Source organism: Ictidomys tridecemlineatus, chromosome X, assembly GCF_052094955.1.
Source record: "Ictidomys tridecemlineatus isolate mIctTri1 chromosome X, mIctTri1.hap1, whole genome shotgun sequence".
Taxonomy (NCBI): Eukaryota; Metazoa; Chordata; class Mammalia; order Rodentia; family Sciuridae; genus Ictidomys; species Ictidomys tridecemlineatus.
This window is the reverse complement of record NC_135493.1, coordinates 15,750,638-15,776,003: the sequence shown is the minus strand read 5'-3', so window position 1 is coordinate 15,776,003 and position 25,366 is coordinate 15,750,638. Positions and strand designations below refer to the sequence as shown.

Sequence of the window (25,366 nt, the reverse complement as noted above, 5' to 3'; positions counted from 1 at the left end):
TAAGCCAGAAATTCAGCAAGACAAACCTGAACAAACATAATTTTTAAAAAGGAAGACAAATAGCGAAAAACTCATTTAAGTTGATAGTAGACCACTGTCTAGCAAAAGTAAGCAAGTTCAAGGTCTAGGCAAGGAAACTTAGCAAGATCCTGCCTCAAAATAAAAAAAAAAAAAACACATAAAGGAGCAGCCCTGGGTTCAATCCCCAGTATAAAAATAAATAAATAAAAGTCAGTTCCTATGGAGATTAAAGGGGAGACTTTTGTCCTTCATTCCTTGGATTGATTGCTAAATTTTCTACTTTATTTATGTATCACAATCTCTAGTGATATATAATCAATTAAAATAATACAAATAAAGCACTTAGCCCCTATATGTTTAATTTTTTAGCATATTAAATGGTCAAGAGTTTTCTTTTGTAAAAACTAAGTTTTCATTTCAGGCCTTTGACAATCACTTTAAATTTCTAACACCAAAATAAGGTTCAAACATTTTTGTTTTAAAGAACAAGGGCAGCAGAATAAAATAGACACTAGTATTGCTGTATGTATATACATGTTTGTATAACCAATGTGATTCTGCAATCTGTACACTCAGAAAAATGAGAAACTATACCCCATTTGATTCAAATGTATGATATGTCAAGATCATTGTATTGTCATGAGCAACTAATAAAAAAATAAAAAATAAACATTTTGATATCTCATTATCATTCACATTTGCTCAGCGAAAGACTGTCTTGAATTGTTGTTATGAATATCTACAAAATGCTACATGCATTGCACTCTCACAGCATGGCAAAGAAGTTCTGTCCTGGCAAGGAAATACCAAATGTGCACGAGAATTTACAGTTTATGTGCTTTCTCAATAAAAGCACCAACAAGTCCTTAGTGATGGTAAATAAGACATGCCACTTTTAAAATGTACTAGATACATGGAAGATTAAAAAAAAAGTTCATCTAATAGATGCAGAGAGTGAAATAATGGTTACCAGAACCTGGGAAGGGTGTGAGGAAGGAGGAAGGGAAGAGGATGTTTAACAGGTGCAACTAGATAAGAGGAATGACTTCTAATATCCAATAGCACCATAGGGTAACATGGTTGATACCAATTAATTGTATATTTAAAATAATTGGTAGAGAGGCTTTTGAAAATTCCCAACACAAAGAAAACATATTTAGGGTGCTGGTACACCAATCTGCTGTATCTGATCATTACACATATGTATTAAAACTTCATATTGGGGCTGGGGATGTGGCTCAAGCGGTAGCGCGCTCGCCTGGCATGCGTGCGGCCCGGGTTCGATCCTCAGCACCACATACCAACAAAGATGTTGTGTCCGCCCAGAACTAAAAAATAAACATTAAAAATTCTCTCTCTCTCTCCTCTCTCTCTCCTCTCTCACTCTCTCTTTAAAAAAAAAAAAAAAACTTCATACTGGGCTGAGGCTGTAGCTCAGTGGTAGAGCAGTTGCCTACCACATGTGAGGCACTGAGTTCAATCCTCAGCACCACATAAAAATAAAAAATAAAGATATCGTGTCCATCTATAACTAAATTTTTTTAAAAAAACTTTATACTGTATCACATAAATATGTGCAATTAGTATTTGTTGATTACGTTTTAAAAAAACTTAAATAATGAAAGACACAAAAATGTACAAAATAAAAAATTGCAACAGGAGAAATTCATATCTACTCATTCCTTACACAGAAAGCAAGCCAAGCTCTCCCAGAGCAACGTCTTGCATAATTTCTGTTGCCCTGACCATGTTCTTGGCAACCCGTGATCTGTGGAAATTCTTCTAAAGGGCAAAATCAATTATTCAGTGACATAAGAGTAATGACTCCATATGCTGACATTATCTTTCTTTATTTAGCAAGGAGTTTCAAAGGAAAAACTTACTTGTTATTGGATTGCAAGGGTCTCAAGTAAGTAACAAGAAGAGATTGAAGTTCTTTAGCATATTCTCTTTCAGTGTCCAAGATGTTCTGTAACACCTATGGGGAAAAAAAAGGTTAAGGTATTATAATTGTCAAGAGAGTCCAAAGTCTAATGTAGCTTTAGATAGTTTAACCAAATTACTAGCAAAATAAAGGCCTTATTTACTTAGGTTGGCACTATAAGTAAGGAGCACAGAATCTGAATGCACTTTATTTTGATCTAGCAACTGGTTATATTGCATAACTCACACAAACACAATTTTTCGGAGTCACCCGTATCTGGAGGAGCTTTTCATGTTCAAAATACTTTCATGTGTGTTGAATAATTTGATTCTCAGGAAAGGGCTCAGTTAGTTAACAAAGAATTATTATCCCCATTTTATGGATGAGAAAATTGAGACCAACTACCTTAAGATGTAGAGATTCAATGCCAAGATAATTTAAGGATATGTCAAGCATCACAAAATATTGGAAAGGGTATATAGTTCAGTGGCAGAGCACCTGCCTTGCATATGTGGTGCCCTGGAATCCATCCTCAGCAACACACACACACACATACACACACACACACACACACACCAAAAAAAAGTCACCTTTTTTTTTTTTTTTTGGTATCAGAGTTTAAACCCAGGGACACTTAACCACTGAGCTACATCGACATCCCCAGCCCTATTTTGTATTCTATTTAGATTCAGGGTCTCACTGAGTTGCTTAGGGCCTAAGTCGCTGGCTTTAAACTTGCAATCCTGCTGCCTCAGCCTCCCAAGCCACTGGGATTACTGACATGTTTCATGGCACCTGGCTTGAAAGTATTTTTTATTGAAAATATTTTTAGTAATATCATCTGTACTGAACATGTATAAACTTTTTTTCTTTTCAGTAAATAATATAGTATGACAACTATTTACATAGCATTCACATTTTATTACATATTATAAGTAGTTAGAAACTATTTAAAGTATATAGGAGGATGTACACTATTATATGCAAATACTATGTGTGCCCTTTTATATAAGGAACACAGCATTCACAGATTTTGTTATTGGGTAGGGGGGTCGTGGAACCAATTACCCAAAGATACTAAAGAGTGGCTGTACTCACAAGGCAATGCATGATGGTCTGCTTTTAAAAGATGGAATGGAATAGCAAGTGGAGGCACAGGTAGTTAGCTGTGGACTTTCTAGGAAACAACTGGACTGGAGGATGGTAATCCTGACTCTGCTACTGACTGACAGGTTACTTAAGTTTTAATGCTTAACTCACCTCATCTCAGATTGTGACATTTCAGCTACCTCAGGGACCATTGTGAACAAGTAGTGAGCTACTATACAGGCAAGTGCTGGGTGAGTGGGAAATAGTCTGATTAATTTAAGAGGTTTAAAGGGTGTTTTTCAACAGCAGCATTACTGACATTTCAGATCAGATGATCCCTGTGTTGTGAGCAGATGCACTGTGCATCATGGGATGTTTAGCAGCATTCCTGGCCTCTACCCACTAGATGTAAGGTGCGTCCTACCTCATAGCCCAATTATAGCAACCAAACATGTATCCAGATATTTCCAAGTATCAGCTAAAGGGAAATACTGCTGCTGGTTAATAATCACTAACTTAGAAGGTTACAGGCCACAGGGTAACTTTAAAAACTAGAGGTTAAATTGTAACCCCCACTCCCAGCCACTCTTATCTACTTTCAGTTCCTTTATTCCTCAGAAACTATTCTCTAAAAATATAAATACAGAGTTCTGAAAGTATTGATATTCTCTGAAGTTAATCCAGTGATGGAAAAGAAACATTGTCCCCTATAGATAATCCAAGCACAAACACAAATTTTCTAATGAGAAAAATTTGGAATGAATTAAAATGATACATAGCATATAAAAACTTAGGGAATACAGTTAAAGTAGTTCTTATTGTAAACAACTATATTAAAAAGAATAAAGATGGATTTCTGATTTCCAGTCCAGCATACAATGAACTTGGATGTTGTTACTTCATCCTAACAAGAAGTAAATAGCTAGACAAAATGAAAAAATAGCAAACAGATTTTTTCTTAGATCTGTTAGAAAAGTGAGGCCATAAGAGCACTGCTACTCCAAAAAGTTGAGTGACAGCTGATAAGGAGAATTACAATTTATCAGAGGAAAGACCCACAATTAGAAGCCTCTACAGGAATCAGGACCAGGCAGGGAAACCTGAAGCATTAATTGACAAGATTGGTAGGGGCTCAGTATGGATATACCTGAGAATTGAGAACTCCGGGACAGGGTCAGTATTAAGGGAATACACCCACACTTCTTTGAGTTTTATCTCCAAAAGCCCTACAAGTTGTCCCAGTCAAGAACAGAGGCAATATCCTCATGCTTTATACAGGAGGAGGGGGAAAGTAGCCATTTTGAATAACACCAGAACAGTTCTTAAAATGTCCTGCCCTCAGGAGAAACTACCAGCACACAAGTTATTAGAATTTCATGAGAGCTAAAGAGACATGGAGAAGAGAAATGCTCAACACCAACCATCTTCTACCCTTCAGTGTGGAGGAAGGGAAAACACCCCAACTCCATTCCCCTCTAGCCATCCTGTCCCACCTGAGTGGGAACTGAGAAGCAAATATATGTAATAGGAATACCAGAAATAAAGGAAAGCAAGCAACATCTCTAGCAATTAGAGAAGTGCAAATCAAAACTACTCTAAGATTTCATCTCACTCCAGTCAGAATAGTAGTTTTCAAGAATATAAACTTCAATAATTGCTGGTGAGGATGTGGGAGGAAAGGCACACTTATACATTGCTGGTGGAATTGCAAAATGATACAACCACTTTAGAAAGCGGTATGCAGATTCCTTAGAAAACTTGGAATGGAACCACCATTTGACCCAGCTATCCCACTCAACACCTGTAATCCCAGCATACTACAGTGATATAGCCACAACAATGTTCATAGCAGCTCAATTCACAATAGCTAAACTGTGGAAACAGCCTAGATGTCCTTCAATAGATGAATGCATAAAGAAACTGTGGTATATATACTCAATGGAATATTACTCAGCATTAAAAGAGAATAAAATTATGGCATTTGCAGGTAAATGGATGTAGCTGGAGAATATCATGCTTAGCAAAGTAAGCCAATCCCCAAAAACCAAAGGCCAGATGTTCTCTCTAATAAGTGGATGCTGATCCATAATGGAGAGAGCAAGGAAAGAATGGAGGAACTTTGGATTAAGCAGAGGTGAGGGTGGGGAGGGGAAGGGATCTGTAGGAGGGAAGGTGGTGGAATAAGATGGACAATATTACCCCATGTATGGGTATGATTACATGAATGGTGTGACTACATCATGTACAACCAGAGAAATGAAAAGTTGTGCTTTATTTGTGTAAAAAATAAAATAAAATTAATTTAATTTTTAAAAGAGAAATGAATAGAAGGCATATTTAAAACAATAATGGCTGAGAATTTCACCAAAATTCATGTCAGACACCAAACACAGATCCAGGAATCTGAGGGAATAACAAGGAGAATAAATGCAAAATAATCTAGGCATATAATATTCAGACACCAGAAAATTTTTTAAAAAGACAAATAAAATAAAGTCTTTGAAGAAGATAGAGGAACCAAGCAGCTTATCTATTCAGGAGATCAGGTAAAAGTTACATTTGACTTCTCAGAAAACATGCAAGCAAGAAAAGAGTGCAGTAAACTATTTAAAATGTTGAGGAACAAAACACCAACCTTAAATTCTGTACCTTGTGAAACTATTATTCAAAAGTGAAGGAAAACTAAGACTTCCTTAGACAAACAAAAACTGTCAACAATAAGCATACTACAGTGTTAAAAAAAAGTTCCTCAGAGAAAAGGAAAATGATATAAATCAGAAACTTGAAGGTACATAAACAAGAAAAGAATAGAAAAGGAATAAGTGAAGACAAAATAAAAATTTTCATTTTTTTCTCATTCTTAACTTATCTAAGAAACAATAAACTATTCAAAATAGCAATGATGTATTTGATTATTTGTGTATATGTATACACTTAGGTATGCTTATATATAAGTGAAATTAATAACATCAATGATGAAATAAAGAAGTGATTAGGACAAACATGTTATTATAAGGCATTGTAATAAATGTGGATATAGTGCATATCTTGTATGGTATTATTTGAAAATAAACTGGGATTCGATGTTAATGTATATTTTAAACTCCAGGGCAATCAATAAAAAACAGTTTTAAACATTATTATTAATATGCTGAGAAAATGGAATCCTATAAAATGCTAAATTAAAACAATAAAAAACAGAAAAATATAGAAGATATAAACAGAACAAGAACAAGGGCAAGAAGCTGGACATGGTGGCTCACACCTGTAATCTCAGTGGTACAGGAGGCTGAGACAGGAGGATCTCAAGTTCAAAGCTAGCCTCAGCAACTTAGTGAGGTCCTAAGCAACTTAGTGAAACTGTTTCAAAAAAAATTTTTAAAGGCTGGGGATGTGAGCTGGGGTTGTGGTTCAGTGGTAGAGTGTTCACCTTGCATGTGCAAGGCCCTGGGTTTGATCCTCAGCACCACATAAAAATAAATAAATAAAACAAAAGCACTGTGTCCACCCACAACTAAAAAATAAATAAATATTTTTTTAAAAAAAAAAGGTCAGGGATGTGACTCAGTGGTTAAATGCCCCTAGTACAATCCCTAGTACAAAAAAAAAAAAGGGCAACAAATAGAAAACAGCAACAAAATGATAGGTATTCAACCATATTAATGCCTATTTTAAGTGCCAATTGGTTAAATATTCTAATTAAGAGACAGATATTTTCAGAAGGGATAAAAAAACCAAGGCCCAAACATGCTATTTACAAGAAATATAATTGAAACATAAAACATATAAATGAAAAGGAATAGAGAAAGAGATATCATGTTAACACTAATGAAAAGAAAGTTAGATGCTGGGCATGGTGGCACACACCTGTAATCTCAGCAACTCAGGAGGCTGAGGCAGGAAGGTTACAAGTTCAAAGCCAGCCTCAGAAACTTATCGAGGCCCTAAGCATCTCAGTGGGACCCTGTCTGAAAACAAAGAACAAAAATGGCGAGGGATGTGGCTTAGTAGTTTAGCACCTCTATGTTCAAATCCTTGGTACAAAAAAAAAAAAAAAAAGAAAGAAAGAAAGAAAGATAGTTGGAATTACTAGGTGAAAGAAGCTAATCTGTGAATCCTACACACTGTTTAATTCCAACTATATGATATTCAGGAAAAGACAAAACTATGAAGATTGTAAAAAAGAAAATAGAAAGAAATCAGTGGTTGCCAGGAAATAATGGGTTGGAGGGAAGAATGAATAGGCAAAACAGAGGAATTTTGAGGTAGTGAAGCTATTTAGTATAATACTATAATGGTGGGTAAATGTCATTGTATGTGTTATGTATAATGTTGTTCTTCACAGAAATAAAGAAAACAATTCTACTTCATATGGAACTAAAACAACAACAACAACAACAAAAAAAGACCCTGAATAGATAAAGCAATCCTAACCAAAAAGAACAAAGCTGGTGGCATCACAATATCTGAATTCAAAATACACTACAAAGCCATAGTAATAAAAACAGCATAATACTGACATAAAAACAAACACACAGGCCAATGGAACAGAAATAACAATTCAGAAATAAATCACACATTTATAGCCAATGGATTTTTTTTACAAAGGTTCTAAGAACACACATGGTAAAAGTATGGTTTTGTTAATAAATCATGTTGAGAAAACTGAATATCCATATGCAGAAGAATGAAAACAGATTGTGGTTTTATGCCATATACAAAAATCAACTTAAAAATAAAAAGCTGGTGCAGTGGCGCACACCTGTAATCTCAGTAGCTTGGGAGACTGAGGCAGGAGAATCACAAGTTGAAAGCCAGCCTCAGCAACTCAGCAAGGTCCTAAGCAACTTAGTGAGACCCAAATATTAAAAAAAGGTGTGGGTGGCGGGCTTGGGATGTGGCTCAGTGGTTAAGCACCCCTGGGTTCTTAATATATAATAAATAAATAAAATAAAAGCATAAATGGCTGGGGATATCGCTCAGTGATATATTGTCTCTGGGTTCAATTCCCAGTACCACACACACAAAAAAGATAAAAGACTTACATGTAAGACTAAATGTTAAACTACTAGAAGAAAACGGGGGAATCTCATCCATTCCATTGGTCTGGATGATGATATTTTTATACAACACCACAAAAGCACAAGAAAGAAGAGCAAAAAAAAATCAAACTAAAAGGCTTGCATACAGCAAAAGATCACAGAATAAAGAGAATTACCCACAGAATAGGAGAAAATATTTGCAAACTATACATCTGATAAGGGGTTAATATCCAAAATACATAAGGAACTCAAATAACTCAACAGCAAGAAAACAATTTGATTTTAAAATGGCAAATAGTCTGGACAGACATTCTGAAAATAATATATACAAATCACCAACAGGTATATTTAAAAAAATACTTAACATCACTAATCATCAGGGAAACCCAAATCAAAACCACAAGGATATCACCTTACACCTGTTAGGAAAGTTATTGTCCAAAAGATAAAATATTGGGCTGGGGATGTAGCTCAGTGATAGAGGATTTGTGTAGGATGCATGAGACCCTGGAGTTTGATCCCCCGAACCACACACACACACACAAAAAAAAAAAAAAACAAGTGTTAGCAAGGATGTAGAGAAAAAGGAATCTCTGTACACAGCTAGTGGGTATGTAAATTAGCATAGCTGTTATTTTAAAAAAATGGATATTAAACAACAAAAAAAACTAAAAATAGAACTAGCATGCAATCCATCATTGCATATATAAATGAAACCAGTATGTTGAAGATATATCTGTATTCCCACATTTATTGTAACATTACCTGGTATAATCAAGAAATAGAATCAACCTAAATATCCATCAGTGGTTATTTAGTGGATAAAGAAAATGTGGTATATATGCACAATATAATACTGTTCCATCCTTTATTTTTTTAATCTTTTATTTGTTTTAATTAGTTACACATGACAGTACAATGATCTTGACATATCATACATTTGAATTAGATGGGATATAATTTCTCATTTTTCTGAGTGTTCAGGTTGCAGAATCACATTGGTCATGCAGTCACGTATATACTTACAGCAATACTAGTGTCTATTTTATTCTGCTGCCCTTCCTATCCCCCCTTCCCCTCCCCTCCCCTCCCATCACTTCTCCCTATCCAATCTAATGTGACACATTTCTTTTTTTCCCCCTCACATCATCATACCTATATTCTGTATAACAATGAGGGTCTCCTTCCATCTTCTGTGCAATTCCCCTTCTCCCTCCCTTTCCCTCCCACCTCTCTTCCCTATCTAGAGGTAAGTTTCTTCTCATGCTCTTCCTCCCTACCCCATTTTGAATCACCCCCCTTATATCAGAGAACACATTCTGCATTTGCTTTTTTTTGGGGGGGGGGGGATTGGCTAACTTCACTTAGCATAAACAGCTCTAATGTCATCCATTTCTGTTCCATCCTTTAAAAAGAGGAAATCTTGCCATTTGTAATGACATGGAAGAACCTGGAGGACATCATATTAAGTGGACTAAGCCTGGCACAGAAAAACTAATAACTGCATCATCTCCTTATATGTGGAATCTAGTTGAACCCCCTGGTGGTTGCCAAGGGCTAGGACAGTTGTAGGAGAAGAGTTAAGGTGATGGTGATCAAAGAGTGTGGAATTCCTATTAGATAGAAGGAATAAGTTCAAGAGATTTATGGCACAATATGATTACTACAGCTAATAACAGCATAAGGTTTTCTTGGAAAATGTTAAGAGAGTAGATGTTTAAGTGTTCTCACCAAATTATGTTAGGTAATGCATATGTTAATTAGCTGGATATAGTCATTCCACAATATACATGTACTTCAAAGCTTCATGTTGTACATGATAAATATTATTTATCTGTCAATCTAAAGATAAAATAGTTTTTAAAAGATTGTGTAGTACTGACATAAAGGTAGATCTATAGATCAATAGAGAACAATTGCAATTCTAGAAATGAAACCAAACATCTTTGGTCAATTGATTTTTTTTTAAATTTATTTTACATTTATGTGGTGCTGAGGTTTGAACCCAGGGCCTCATGCATGCTAAGCGAGCACTCTACCACTGAGCCACAGTCCCAGCCCTGGTCAATTGATTTTTGACAAGGATATCAAAACCACTCAATGGGAAAAGAACCATGTTTTTAACAAATGGTGCTTGGAAAACAGGATATCCAAATGTAAAATAAAGAATTTGCATCCCCACCTCACATCATTTATATATATAAAAAATTCAATTAGATTTCAAAGTTAAATCTATAGCCAGGCACAGTGGTGCACATTTATAATCCCAGTTACTCAGAAGGCTAAGTCAGGAAGATAGCAAGTTTGAGGCCAACCTGGGCAACTTACTTAGACCCTGTCTCAAAACACCAAACAAAAACGGTTGGGGATGTAGCTCTGTGGTAGAGTGCTTCTGAGTTCAATCCTTAGTATCTCAAAAAAAAAAAAAAAAGTTAAATCTACAAAAGTCTTAAACAGAGGAGGAAATCTTCATGAGCTTGCATTTGGCAACAGATTGTTGGACAATACCAAAAGGATTAGCAACAAAAGAAAAAAATAGGTAAATTGGAATCCATGAAAATTGAAAATTTTTCAAGAAAGTAAAAAGAAAACTTACAGAATGAAAGAAATATTTTCAAATCATATCTATGTTAAAAGTCTAGTATCTAGAATATATATAGAACTCTTATAGCCAAAAAAAACAAAAATAATCAATTAGAGGTTGGCAAAGGATATGAATAGACATTTCTCCAAAGATTTACAAATGGCCATTAAGTATATTCAACATCATTAAATGTTAGAAAAATTGTAATCAAAACCACAATCAGATACTACTTTGCACTTACTAGGGTGGTGTAATAAAACTTTAAAAAACAGACAACAGAAAGTGTTGGTGAGGATGTGGGGAAGCTAGAACATATGTACATTGCTTGTAAGAATGTAAAACAGTCCAGCTACCAGAAAAACAATTTAGCCATAAACCAAAAAGCCAAACAAAGAGTTACTATATAACCCAGCAATTCTACTCCTAAAGAAATGAAAACATATGCCCTACCAAAAAACAATCGCACACAAATGTTCATAGCAGCATGAGTAATAATAACTCCAAATTGGAAGCAACACAAAGGTCCATCAGCTGATAAATGGATAAACAAACCATGGTACATCCATGCAACAGAATATCATTCATCCATAAAAAAATAAAGAAATACTAATATATGCTACAATATGGATGAAACTTGAAAATAATTATGCTACAAAGCCAGACATAAAATACTACATATTATATAATTCCATTTATATGAAGCTTCCAGAAAAGGCAAAATCCAGAGAGACAGAAAATAGATAAAAAGCTGTCAGGATGGGGAAATTGGGGATTGCTAATAGGTTTCCTCTTGGAGTAATGACAATGTTATAAAATTAACTGAGATAGTGTTCTTCATTGTACATCTCTGTGAATATAATAAAAACAGTGAGTGGTACTCTTAAAATGTTGAATTTTATGGTATGTGAATGATATCTCAATGAAGCCATTATCAAAAACAAAAAAACAAACAAACACTCAAAGCACTGATTTTCCATCTATTAATAAAAATTCTGGTTCTTCTCTGATTCCAAGTCCTTTTCCAGTGTTGTGTGATGTCTGAAGTTCAAGTTTGCCCATCTTCATAGCTCTCTGCCCAGCTCAGCTGCTGTTTATTGCAGTACTTCAAAAACAACCACTTATAGTCATGTTCAGCCCTAATATTCATTTTCTTATTCATAGAAATGGATAGAACTGGGGCTGAGGTTGTGGCTCAGTGGTAGGGCGCTTTCTTAGCATGTGTTGGGCACTGGGTTCGATCCTCAGCACAACGTAAACAAATAAACAACACAGAGTTATTGTGTCCAGCTACAACTAAAAAAAAAAAAATTTAAAAGAAATGGATAGAACTGTCCTAGAATTCAACAGTACTATATTCTTACAAGAAAAGGAGGGGGCTAGACTCACATACAGATGGCTTTATTTAAAAAAAAAATATTTGGTCGTCTATAGTGTTTGTATTGGGAGTCAAAAATGATGGTGTCATGCCTTCCTTCTTATTTTCAAGGGGGAATTAAATCTTCTCATCATATTTTTGTCCATATGTTTTTCTAAAATGACTGCGTCTGGTAATAAGCCATCTCCTTCACTCTCCCTTCAAGCACTGTTGTCTATAACAATCACACCACATGAATTATAGAGTCTATTGAAATAAAGAAAAACAAAATAGAACACTCAATGCCTGAAGGGAATTTTTTCTTCTTTCTTTCTTAAATTATTTATTTTTTTTGCAGTGCTGAGGATCGAACCTAGGGCCTTGTACATGCTAGGCATGTGTTCTGCTGGAGGAAATTCTTAAATTAGAAAAATTATGGATATGCCAGGTGTGATGGTGCACACCTATAATCCCAGCAATTCTGGAGACTGAGGCAGGAGGATCAAAGGTTCCAGGCCAGTTTCAGTAACTTAGCAAGGCCCTGTTTCAATAGAAAATAAAAAGGGCTGAAGGTGTAACTCTGTGGTAGAGTGCACCTGGGTTCAATCAGGAAGGAAGGAAGGAAGGAAGGAAGGAAGGAAGGAAGGAAGGAAGGAAGGAAGGAAGGAGGGAGGGAGGGAGGGAGGGAGGGAGGGAGGGAGGGAGGAAGGAAGGAAGGAAGGAAGGAAGGAAGGAAGGAAGGAAGGAAGGAAGGGAAAGGAAAGGAAAGGAAAGGACAGAGGGAGAGAAGGAAGGAGGGGGGAGAAAAATAAAGATATTTTCATCATAAAATTTGATTTTGAAAAAACTAAACATTCCTTTAACTCCATGATTGATGCAATGCAACCTCCATCTCCCACAATGAAATAGCTTTATAATTTCATTTTTTAAGTCCTAGCATCTGGGACTCTTTTACATGAAATTGCTAAGATTTTTCAAGAAAGGTGCCAACTGTTCTGCTCCCAAGGGTTCATTTGTTAGGTGGGGCAGCATGTATTCTAGGAGTGCCATCTCTACTGGAACCACTGGGATGGGACAAACAAAAGACAAAGGCAAGGGAGACAGACAGATACTTCCTGCTGCCTTTCAGTGAAATCTAGAAAGCTAAACAGAAATATACATTAAACTCACATTACTGCAAGTTTTGAGGGTGGCAAGACGCTGGCTTCATAAAACTAAAGGGACAAAGGTAGTTAATAAGTTTTGTCACCAATTATGTCTCCCAAACTATATATAGATGGTAGTATATTAAATAGAACTGTCCTTGCCATGTTTTGATTAGCAGAAATGCCCATCAGGGTGGATGCTTGAGATTCTTTCCCAAATTCACTTAGACATTTACTGCTTTCTTCAATCTCAAAAGACTGACTGATGAACTTCTGAGACTGGTTATTTTTCAGGCCACAGGGCATGTAATATGAAAGGATAAGAAGGGAAGCAGACAGAAAAGGCTGTGTGTTTCCCAACAGAAGGTCTCAGTGGTGAGTCAGAAGGCAAGGAGTTTGGCAGGCCAACCAACTTCAGAGAAGTACAATTTGATCGAGACAAAATCCATTCAAACTTAACTAAAATAGACTGCCCAGACACTGCCTTTGCCCATCATGTTGCTCAACTAACCTTTGCCTGAATCGAGAAGAAATCAGGTGGTGAGAAGCCACAAAAAAGAGGTGGAAGCCTTTTGTACGTCCATTCTCAGCTATTGATTTTCCAGTAAAATAAATTTCCTACATTTCCTATAAAGGCTGTAGAGTCAGTTCATCTCTATAACTATGGTTTCTAAAAGGAAGGAGTCATATAAGTACAAAGAAATTGTTTTAAGGGTTTAAAATGCACAAACCATGTCTGAAAATATATTTTGAGACATGTCCCATGATAAAAGAAGAATATAATGGTCTCAGGAGACCTGAAATCAAAGTAAAACAATGTTGTTTTACTTTGAGATAATTATGATGCCCCTAAGAATGAGTTAATATTGGTAAAGTACTTTGCAACTGCAAAAGGCAATATATTGCTGTATTAGGGTCATATTCGATTTCTATACCAGTGGAACTATCTGTCTACCTTCAAGAGTAGGAATTCATTTTACACCACCAGGTCATCAGCTTTCACAAAACATGCAGCACTATCCTTCAGTATCTGGAGACAGACTCACCAACTCCACAAAATTTTGTTACTTCTTCTACCTGCAGCATTTAGATGGAAGAGATATATGGAGGAATAAGACAGGAAGAGGTTAGGTTAAAAAAAATAGGGGATGTGAGTCAGATTTTGGTCATTGTGATAAAATACCTGGAAAAAAAAAAGAACCTAGAGGAGGAAGGTTCTTTTTGACTCACAGTTTCAGAGATTTCAGTCCATGCTCACCTATCTCTGTTGCTATGGGCCTGTGGTGAGGCAGAACATCATGGCAGAGAGGGTGTGATGGAGCAGAGCTGCTCACCTCATGGTGGCCAGGAAGCAAAAGAGAGAGGAAATGGCCAGGAACAAGATATAGTTCCTAAGAGCAAGCCTCCAGGGAATCACTGCTTTCAACCATGTCCTATCTCCTATAGTTTCCAGCACCTCCAAATGTCCATTCAAATTATAAATCCATCAGTGGATTAATCCACTTGATGAAATCAAAGTCTTCATGATCCAATCACTTCCCCAAATCCCTATTTCTAAACATCACTGCACTTGAGACCAAGCCTTCAACACATGAGCCTTTGGGCAACAGTCCAAATCCAAACCATAACAGAGGATATAGAAAATAAAATTAATGGAGAGCTGTGTAAGGTCATTTAGACTAGCAGAATAAAAAGAGTGGATAAGCACTAGAAAGGTAGAGAAAATTCAGGGTGGGAGCAAGTGGGTGGAGAGATGGGAGAGAAAATGAGGGTAAGCAGGTAGGAGGCTAGAGCAAGAGTTACAGGAGGCTTCCTAGGATATTTTATTTTAAATGCCACAGACTTCCTCCCACCTTTCCTACTGCATGTCGGTTCTGTGAGACATGCCCTTTAGGCATTAACTGTAAGTTATATAAAATGAAAGAAAGTCAGAACAAAATAAATAATACTGGATCTTACTTGAATGTACAGAGATAGCATATCTCACTCTGCAGATAGAAGCTCATTCCCAAAGTTGAAAACTGTGCATATAGCCTTTGTGATACCACAAAAGACAGCTTTGTTACAGTGTGCTGCAATAGTTCCAAGGGATATTTTGATGGGGGAAGAAGAGAGTATGGTCAACTCTATGACCTACAGGGATGAATTGCAGGCATATACATTCTTGCCTGGTGAACTTTGCTCATATAGTTCTTCCTGTCTGAATTCCCTTTCAGTTTTTCTCTGCTTATATAAGCTCTGATTTTCTTCTTAGACACATCTTGAATACTACCTCCTCCATTCCCTTTCCCCTACTGATTCTCATATTTTACTTTAAGTAAGCACCAAAATCACCTGTGGGGAGGGAAGGGGGTTGTGAAACAGACAGGATAAGTTGCTTAAAAATTCAATTCATGGGATTTATGTCCAGAGATTCTAATGTAGCAAGTCATCTATGGGCCCATCTGTGTGTAGTTGTAGCAAGCTTCCTGAGCGCTTCTGATGCAAAACATCCCCAACCACATTTTGAGATACCCATCTTATGACATCATTCTCTGTTCTGTGGCTAAAGCTATCATGTCAGTCCTACCTTCCTAAATGAGACTATGGGTGCCAAGGCCTATGTACAGTCTAGCAATTAGGCTGCATAGATTCCTTTTTCTGTTCTTTGCTTTTTTTTTTCTTTTGGTATTGGGGATTTAACTCAAGGGCACTTGAGCACTGAGCCACATCCCCAGCTCTATTTTGTATTTTATTAGACAGGGTCTCACTGAGTTGCTTAGCGCCTCACTTTTGCTGAGGCTGGCTTTAAACTCACAATCCTCCTATTTCAGCCTCCCAAGCAACTGGGATCACCACACCTGGCTCCTGTTCTTTGCTTTTTAATCCTTCCTGGCACATAACATCAAGTTTCAATGGGCAAAGAAAGCCAATATGAAGACTATTAGAAAAAAATATATAAATAAGAAAATGAATTTTTTTCAATGATAAGAAAAGTATAACATATGGCAGAAAAGTTTGAGGACAATGAAGAAACCAAGGTCAGGTGCAGCTAAGTCTTCCTCTGCAGTGCCACATTCTTAATGGATGCTAAGTTCCCATTCAAAACAACAGGCTGCTGGTAGAAAAGCCTCAATTATACACATTAAACATGTCCCATGGCAGGTATGGGTCTAAGATGGGTGCCTAACTCCATCTTGGTTACAATGAAGAACTTCTTAACATTTCAAAATTGATATGACACCAGAATTGCATCGAGGTTTAAGTGGGGCTGAAATCAGCTAACAATTCCCTGGAAATTTGAAAATTGGGGAGAAAACTGTTGATTTTCAAATTCCAAGAACTCTCTACCCTGCCCAAGTTTACAGAAATTCATGGCTAATTTTACATGTCAACTTGACTGGATCCTGGGGTGCCCAGATATAGTATTTAGCTAAACATTATTTCTGCATATGCCTTTGAGGAAGTTTCTGGGATAAGATTGCCTCCCCAATGTAGGTGGCCATCATCCAATCCACTGAAGGCCTACATAGAACACAAAGGTAAAGGAAGGGAAAACTTGTTCTCTACCAAACTATTAGAACTGGAACATTGGTCTTTTCTTGTCCTTAAAATGAAACTCACACTGTCAGCTGTCTGGTCATATCAGACCTTAAGACTCAAGACTGAATTATAGTACTGGCTCTCCTGGCTCTCCAGCATGCAGACAGCAGGTCATGGGATTTCTCAGCCTCCATAGACACATAAGCCAATTTCTTACAGGAAATCTCCCTACTCATATTTCCTCCTCTCTCTCTATTTTTCTCTATCTCTCTGTCTCTCTCTCCATCCCCCGCCCTTTGGAGAATTTGACAATACATAGAAGTATAAAGGGAGCTTGGACTAGCAAAAATTCTTCGAATGTAAGAACACAAAAATGGGTCTGAATGAAGGGAAGGAAGTGGGGCTGGGAATGGGAAAGACAGTAGAATAAAATCAGACATAACTTTCCTATGTTCATATGTGAACACACAATCAGTGAAACTCCACATCATGTACAACCACAAGAATGAGAAGTTATACTCCATGTATGTATGATATGTCAAAATACATTCTACTGTCATGTATATCTAAAATAAATAAATAATAATGGGTCTGGTCAGAGATAAGTACTAGGGGAGTGTGGGGATAGAAAAATCTCCTTGAAGGGGAAATAATGAAGAATACATAGTACCTATTTTTATTTTTAAAAAGATACAGACATATACCATATGCACACATGTATCCCACTATATATATGTATATATATACATATATATGCATATAACATATGCCTTTCATAAAAAGTTTGACATGAGATTCTCTCACATGTTAATACTGATCATTTTTAAGTGGTGGGGACTACAGGTGTATCTATTTTCTTCTTTAGACTTCTCCTGTACTGTCTGATATTTAATAACAATTTTTTATGTAATAGGTCAAATAATCATAAAAGTTGTTTTTGAAATTGAGTAAAAATCAGTCACTTGTAGTTTTATAGATCTAGCAACAGGAAAGCTACACAATTAATGACTCTTAGTGGGAAGAAGAGTTAATATAAGATCAGATGGAGACATCTTTCATGTGGTGAATGTGACTTTCCACTTCTCCAAATCCTATAGATGAGACAGTATTTGGTAGGGGGTACTGGGGATTGAACTCAGGGGAACTCAACCTCTGAGCCACCTCCCCAGCCCCATTTTGTATTTTATTTAGAGACAGTGTCTCACTGAAATGCTTAGCACCTTGGTTTTGCTGAAGTTAGCTCGGAACGTGCTATCGTCCTGCCTCAGTCTCCTGAGCCGCTAAGATTACAGGCATGCACCACTGTGCCCAGCTTTGATGGGACAGTATTTTTAAAATTTGTTTCAGGCATTCAATTCAAATAAAGAAGGCAATCACAACACTGAGAACTTATGTTGAGTTAAGCACCACTAAAAATGTGTATAAACACTCAAAGCCAAAGAAATGTACATTGTAAAACAACACCAACTAAAATCTCTTCACATCCATATATAGTTACAACATGACCAACTGGCCTCTAGTCAATAATTTAACAATATTAATTCGAAAGTTCTCTATTTCCTTCATAAGTCATTATAAATTGGCCAAGACTTTCTATTCTCTTCATTAAGCTTGCGATTTGAGACAATATCCATCAATAAGTTTTAAGAACATATATATCTTTCAAACAAATAATTTGCCTTCTAAGAATTTACCCTACATATCTTGATATGCTTTGATAAAGTTGTATATATAAGATGTTCACTGCAAAATTGTTTATAGTATAAAGGAACTAGAAACAATGCACATATTTTCCAATAAGAGGTAGGTTATATAAACTGTAGTTTCTATAAAATATATGTATAGGATTTACATAAAGCCCATAAAAACCACAGAAGTTAATCTGCCAGGTAATCTGTCAGGTAATCCCTACATTTTTTTTCTCAGTGTAGGTGATAAAATCCAGGGCCTTGTGCATGCTAGGTAAACACTCTACCACTGAGCTATACCCCAGACCCCTAACAACAGTTTGAACTGGTGGAACCAGCAGACAAAGAGAGAAATTGCAAGCAGACTTATAGTATGCTCCAGATCTCTAGAGAAGAAACTATGGTAACATTTTCATCTATCACTCAACTGTCTTCTTTCCTTAAAAATTAAATTATTAGAGGTCACCTGGACCAGTAAAAAAGTGATCAGGAAGAAAGGGATGAAGGAACCCAGCTTTGCTGAGTCATACATTTTTTTCCTCAGAAATTTTAGAGAAAAAAAAATATTGACAAAATAGTTTCCTTATGATTACTGTCCATGTTACCTATAAAGTTCCTGTCTTAAGTTTTCTCATTACCTACTGCTTATGTCACCAGTATGGAACAAATCCATTGAAGAGTGAAATTCAATTTTTGGAAACCAAATGACATTCACATACCTATATAGAGATGATTAAAAACTTCTTTTCCATGCACAAAATGAAATGAGCATGCAGTACAAATTCACAGAAAACACTGAGTAAAAACTGAAGCTGTGTTTCAGCAGAGGTTGGAGGGAGGCAACCAGACAGGGCAACTTAGAGTGATGATGACTTGGCCTTTTCATTAGTGACTGAGCCAAGTCAGAAAAGGAGGCATGAAGGCAAGCAGAGAGTAGATTAAGGAGAATGATGTGATTTCTTTTCAAACAGGAACTTATTTTGAGTATTGCACATGCCCTATTTATAGCTAATAAAGTTTGATATATCTGTGTTCAAGCCAGAGCTGTTTCATTCTTCCCTCTGTGCCAAAGAGTAGTCTTCCTTAAGGCTCTCCTCAAGAATAGAGTTGATAATATTCCAGAGGATATAATGGATTGATTGATTCTAAAGTAAAATTTACAGAACATAATCACTTAAAACGTACAGCAATAGAGAAACTTGGGAAATCACCTTCTTGATATCTGGAAAGACTTTGTCTAACTGCTGAATTTCTCCATAATACTTATGTATGAACCAATTTCTCTTTCACTGGTATTTAACAGACCTCACTCTTTGCGCTACCCTTGAATTGTTTAGTACCATGTATGTAGAACTTCCAGACATCCATAAGAGTCCTACAAGTAGAAGAGCAATGTGGTAATGCAAATGGCACTGGAACCTTATGATACAACTTTATCCAGTTTTTCCTTTGTGTCACCTGAAAACATCAATGGTTTGACAAGTAGAAAGTTTCCACACAGAGTCAAGAAAATTTTTGCTCATCATCTGAACACTCACCACAGTATAATAATTCTTGGTAAGTGGAGCAGTTTCAAATCCTTTGACAGCCTTGGGAGAGAGAGGTCTCTCTGTGAAAAAAAAATTAAATTATGTTAATATCCAACAACTCAGCGAAATAACATAGATCAACTAACATACTATAATTATTCTTAGTGGAAATACTAAGGGAAATATACATTCCTAAATAAATAAAACTACAACTTTACTAAACTATAAATGGTTTAAGCCATTCAACTTGCAAGGTAGAATAAGCCAAGGAGTTAAGCATAATTAATGGCAGAGTTTGGGCAAGAATATCACTCCCAATTTGAATTTCATTACTCTAGTTTGCCTCTCCATTAAACTTATTAAAAATAGATATGAGGGCTGGGAATGTGGCTCAAGCGGTAACGCACTCACCTGGCATGCGCAGGGCACTGGGTTCAATCCTCATCACCACATACAAGTAAAATAAAGATGTTGTGTCCACCGAAAACTAAAAAATAAATATTAAAAAATCCTCTCTCTCTCTCTCTCTCTCTCTCTCTCTCTCTCTCTCTCTCTCTCTCTCTCTCTCTCTCTCTCTCTTCTTAAAACAAACAAACAAAAAAAAAAACAGATATGAGCCAGGTATGGTGGCGCATGCCTGTAATCCCAGCAGCATGGGAGGCTGAGGCAAGAGGATCACGAGTTCAGTAATGGTGAGGTGCTAAGCAATGGAGTGAGACCCTGTCTCTAAATAAAATACAAAATAGGGCTGGGGATGTGGCTCAGTGGTTGAGTGTCCCTGACTTCAATCCCCAGTACCAAGGAGAAAAAAAAAAGACATGAAAACTCAACACTAATCAAATGTATATTTGTAACTTGCATATTATGAGTATAATATAATATAATCAATAGCAACCATGCCTTCTTGGAGATGTTTACTGTCCCAACAATAAAATAACCAGAGACATCATTATCCAAAGTACATGTATGAAGACATGAATTAGTGTCAACATACTTTATATACAGAGATATGAAAAATTGTGCTGTATATGTGTAATGAGAATAGTGATGCAAAAAAAACTAGAATTTTTAATTCACTCAAAACTACCAGAAAATTCTTTTGTACATCATTTCTTAATTTCTTATTTTTTTTAGTTCTAGTGGATACAATACCCTTATTTTTATTTATTTATTTTTATGTGGTGCTGAAGATGGAACCCAGTGCCTTACCCATGCTAGGCAAGTGCTTTACCACTGAGCCACAGCCCCAGTCATTTTTGTGCATCATTTTAATTTGATTACATTATATTGTAAAATGCTGCCTTTATTTTACAAAGTTAATCTTACCTATTAATTTATGACTGACGAAAACATTCTTTAAAAAAACACAAGATAGTTAATATCAAATATTTAAAAGTGTCACTACATATCATCTCCCTATCTGTATTTTCTCTTTTGTTTCTTTTTGTCTTACATTTCAGTTTTATCTTACTATATTATATGCTACTTTAAAGCCTTTCCAAAATATGGTGGAATATAAATAATAAAATAACAACATACCATCAGACTTTGATTTTTCTTTTTTAAATAATATTTTAAATTTATAAATCTATTCTAGTCCCATCCTTAAAAATTCAAAATACAGAGAAAAACAGTGATCATCCCATCACCCAGAACTAACCATTACTCAGAGTAACATTTTGAAGAGTGTCTTCTATTCTTTCAATGTACATGTTTGTGAACACACACTTAAACACACGTGAATCTTTCTTACTTTACCTATAGTGCTACAATTCTCTTATTACATCATTATATCATGAATATTTTTTCATTTAACCTTGATTTTTAACTATTATTGTATTAAAACCCCACAATATTTAGTTGGCACTTAATAGCTTTTAAGATATTTTATCTGATCTTTATAATAACTGGGATAGGCAGAGATGATTTTTCATTTTACAGAGGAGGCCATCAAGATTCAGGGAAGCAAAGTCACTTGCCTAAGGTCATGCAGCTAAGAAATGGCAGAGCCAAGACTGAAGCCCAGGAATGTCTTGACAAGACCTTGTGTTCCCAAACCAATGATTCCAAAAAAACAAACAAACAAACAAACAAACAAACAAAAAAGCTCAATGGCATAGGCAGAAAATGCTACTAGAGTTCAGAGTGTCCATCAGTTTAATCTGGTCAGGGATTACTTGATTTAGCCCTGGAGAGTGGCTAGAATTCAGAGAAGTACAGAAGAAAGAAAGGAGATTTCTAGGCAGGGAGCATTCCTAAAACACAGTTGCAAAAATGACAATACTCAAGGCACTTGTGTACATGGAACACTGAAGTCTTCCAACTCAGCTAAGCTGGGAAAGGTGGTAATAAGTCAAAAACACAGCAATGAATGCCAACTTGTTACTCCCCTGGGATGACAGTAGATATGACCAGTTTCTAAAAACTTGATGCTACTTCAAGATCTACCTTCAATCCACTTAGTGACCTTATACGGCTTCATTGGACTAGACCTAAGCAATGAAGAGTCACTCTGGCTATTCTTTAGATTGTAAGCAATATAGCCAGGACCTAAACCCTAGTGTGGTATCACCATGCCTTTCCAGTACACTATGGTCTTGCACACTTAGATGTGTTCAAAATTGGCAACTATCAAATTATTTGGGTTTTTTATTAGGCAAGATTTCTACAATGTAGCTATAATGGTTCTAATTAGAACTCAGAGTTGTCTTGTGAAATTATTATTTAAAGCAGTCTTAATAAAAAATGAAACCTAGAAATACCAGCAAGATGTGGTCACCTTTCAGAAGCAAGGCCAAAAGGAAGGGTAAACATAATAGAGCACCTGCCAAGACACAGAAGAGGAGAGGAAAGGCCACAGGAATGTGTAATGCAACTGAAAGAAAATGTTAACTATGTAAAAGTAGGATAGAGGAGAAACAAACTGAAAAGAAAGAAGTGACTGTCTTAGAGATTCTCAGTGTGTGAACGTGATGCAAAATGAATTGGTGCTTTAAAAAGATCAATAAAATTTTTCAAAATCAATAAAACTATCAAACCTCTAGCATGACTGAGAGGAAAAAAGAGAGAAAACACAAATTACCAAAATCAGAAATGAAACAGAGGATATTGTTCCAGATCAAGGAGCTATCAAAAGAAAAACAAAAGAATATTATGAGCAACCCTACACACATAAAATTTGACAATTGTATGAAACAAACCAATTCCTCAGAAAACAAAACTATAGCTTACCCAATATGAAATAGATCATTTGAATAGAATTGTAAATATTAAGGAAATGTGCCGCAGTCCGGCTGGGCACAATTCACCAGCCACTTGTCAAAAGAAACGAACTTTATTTTTAGAACACACACGCTGTACCAAAAGAGCTCTTCAGGAATTCCCTCAGAGCCCAACTGCCACCACTGGCTTCTCACGAGCCTCTCAACAGCTCCACTCCTCGTGCTCTTGAGCCTGATTGGCTGGGTTGCGTGGGCAGAGCCAAAAGAGTCCCCCAATGAGCAGCTCCATGGTCTGAAAGGGTGGGGAAACAGCCCAATGAGCATCACCGCAGAGGAGCCAATCAGCTGGAAGTTTGCTGGGGCCGCTTCAGCTGTGGCTCTCAACAGAAATAAAATTTGTAAATTAAAATTCTAAAAAAGATATTTCCAGGCACATGTAGTTTCACTGGAGAGTTCTATCAAATGTTTAAGGAAAAATCAAAATCAATTATATAAAATCTCTTGTGGAAAATAATAAAGAGATTACTTCTGAAATAATTTTTTAATTTTTTTAATTTTTCAATGGACCTTTATTTTACTTATTTATATGTGGTGCTGAGGATTGAACCCAGTGCCTCACAAATGCTAGGCAAGCACTCTACCACTGAGCCCCAGCCCCAGCCCCTAAAATCATTTTTGAGAAGGTCTCTATTAGACTGAAACAAACCCAAAGACAGTACAAAAAATGAAAGAAAGAAAAAAAAACTTCAGACCAGCATCCCTCAAGTATAAAATACAAAAGAAAAAAGGAAAAAAAAACTTAACAAAATATTAGCAGATAGAGTTCCACAATGTATTAAAAATTATATACCAGAGGATTCATCCTATGGATGCAAGATTGGTTAAATATTCAAAACAATCAAAGAGGCTGGGCACAGTGGTGCATGCCTGTAATTCCAACAGCTCCATAGGCTGAGGCAGGAAGATCGTGAAGTTCAAAGCCAGCCTCAGCAACCTAGCAAGGCCTGAAGCAACTTATTGAGATCCTGTCTCAAAAAGTAAAAAGGGATAGGGATGTGGCTCAGTGGTTAAGCAGCCCTGAGTTCAATCCCCAGTACCAAAAAAAAAAAAAAAAATAGAATCAATATAACCTGTGACCTTAGAAGTCTAAAAATAAAAATTACATAATAATTATCAATCAATGCATAAAAAGCACTTGACAAAATTCAACACCCATTTAAGAAAAACAAACTCCAAAAAAAAAAAAAAGAAGAAAGAGAAACTTCTTCAACTCAACAAAGGGCATCTACAAAAAACCTTCTTCAGCCAGCATTTTATAAAACAGTGAATGACTGAATACTGAATGCTTTCTCTGGGATTAGGAACATGACAAGGATGTATGTTCTCACCACTCTTCATTCAGCACCATGCTGAACTTCTAGTTCTCTCTGCAGGCTTGCTCTAGGAAGAGGGATCAACACAAGGAACAGAAGGAAGACTAATTTGGAAGGACAAACTTGGGAAATCTAAAATAACACAGCTCTTGCAAATAAATGGCTTCATAAAAAAATTCAAGAGGGGGATGCAAAGAGAAAAAACACCAGCACTATGAACTCAGTGACAGTTTAAGGCCTTTTTGTACTTCCTTTGTTCCCCACCCGCCTTTCACTACTCTCACCATGTGAAGTTCTCTCTGAAATCCATGCTCAGCAACATGCAAAGAAGGAATAAATATGTGGAGGTTGAGAAGAGACAAATTCAGTCCCTAGGGGTAGTTTAAAGTGACTTAATCAGAACTAACATGAAAACATAAATATTTGATGGTGTTTCTAAGGCAATAAAAAGATTGGTCAACAAGGGTACAGAATAGAAGACACAGAGACAAACCTACATAAATTCAGTCATCTCATACTAGACAAAGAGGCCAGAAACATTCATAGGAGAAAAGCCTCTTCAACAAATGGTACTGGGAAAACTGGAAATCCTTATGTAACAAAATGCACAAAACTCAACTGAAAGTGGATCAAGGACTTAGGAATAAAACAAGAGACCCTGTGCCTACTAGAAGAAAAAGTAAGCCCAAATCTTTATCATGTCAGCTTAGGAACCAAATTTCTCAACAAGACTCCTAAAGCACAAAGAAGTAAAATGAAGAATCAACAAGTGGGAGTTATCAAACTAAAAAGCTTCTTCACAACAAAGGAAACAATCAAGAATGTGAAGAGAGAGCCTACAGAATGGAAGAAAATCTTTGCCACCTGTACCTCA

General features: G+C 36.3%; 1 protein-coding gene across 8 annotated transcripts in view; it reads right to left on the bottom strand.

Moving 5' to 3' along the window:
- Positions 1–25,366, bottom strand: part of Arhgef6 (Rac/Cdc42 guanine nucleotide exchange factor 6) — a 110,357-nt gene that overhangs the window by 44,293 nt on the left and 40,698 nt on the right. For 7 of the 8 annotated variants that reach the window (XM_078034217.1, XM_078034216.1, XM_078034218.1 and 4 more), the window contains 2 exons: positions 19,908–19,978; positions 1,905–1,999 (listed from right to left, as the gene is read on the bottom strand). In XM_078034217.1, coding sequence (XP_077890343.1) covers positions 1,905–1,999; positions 19,908–19,978 — 166 coding nt within the window. Of the gene's footprint in view, positions 1–1,904; positions 2,000–19,907; positions 19,979–20,309; positions 20,333–25,366 lie in introns of those variants that run through there. The other variant, XM_078034220.1, reaches the window with a different exon arrangement.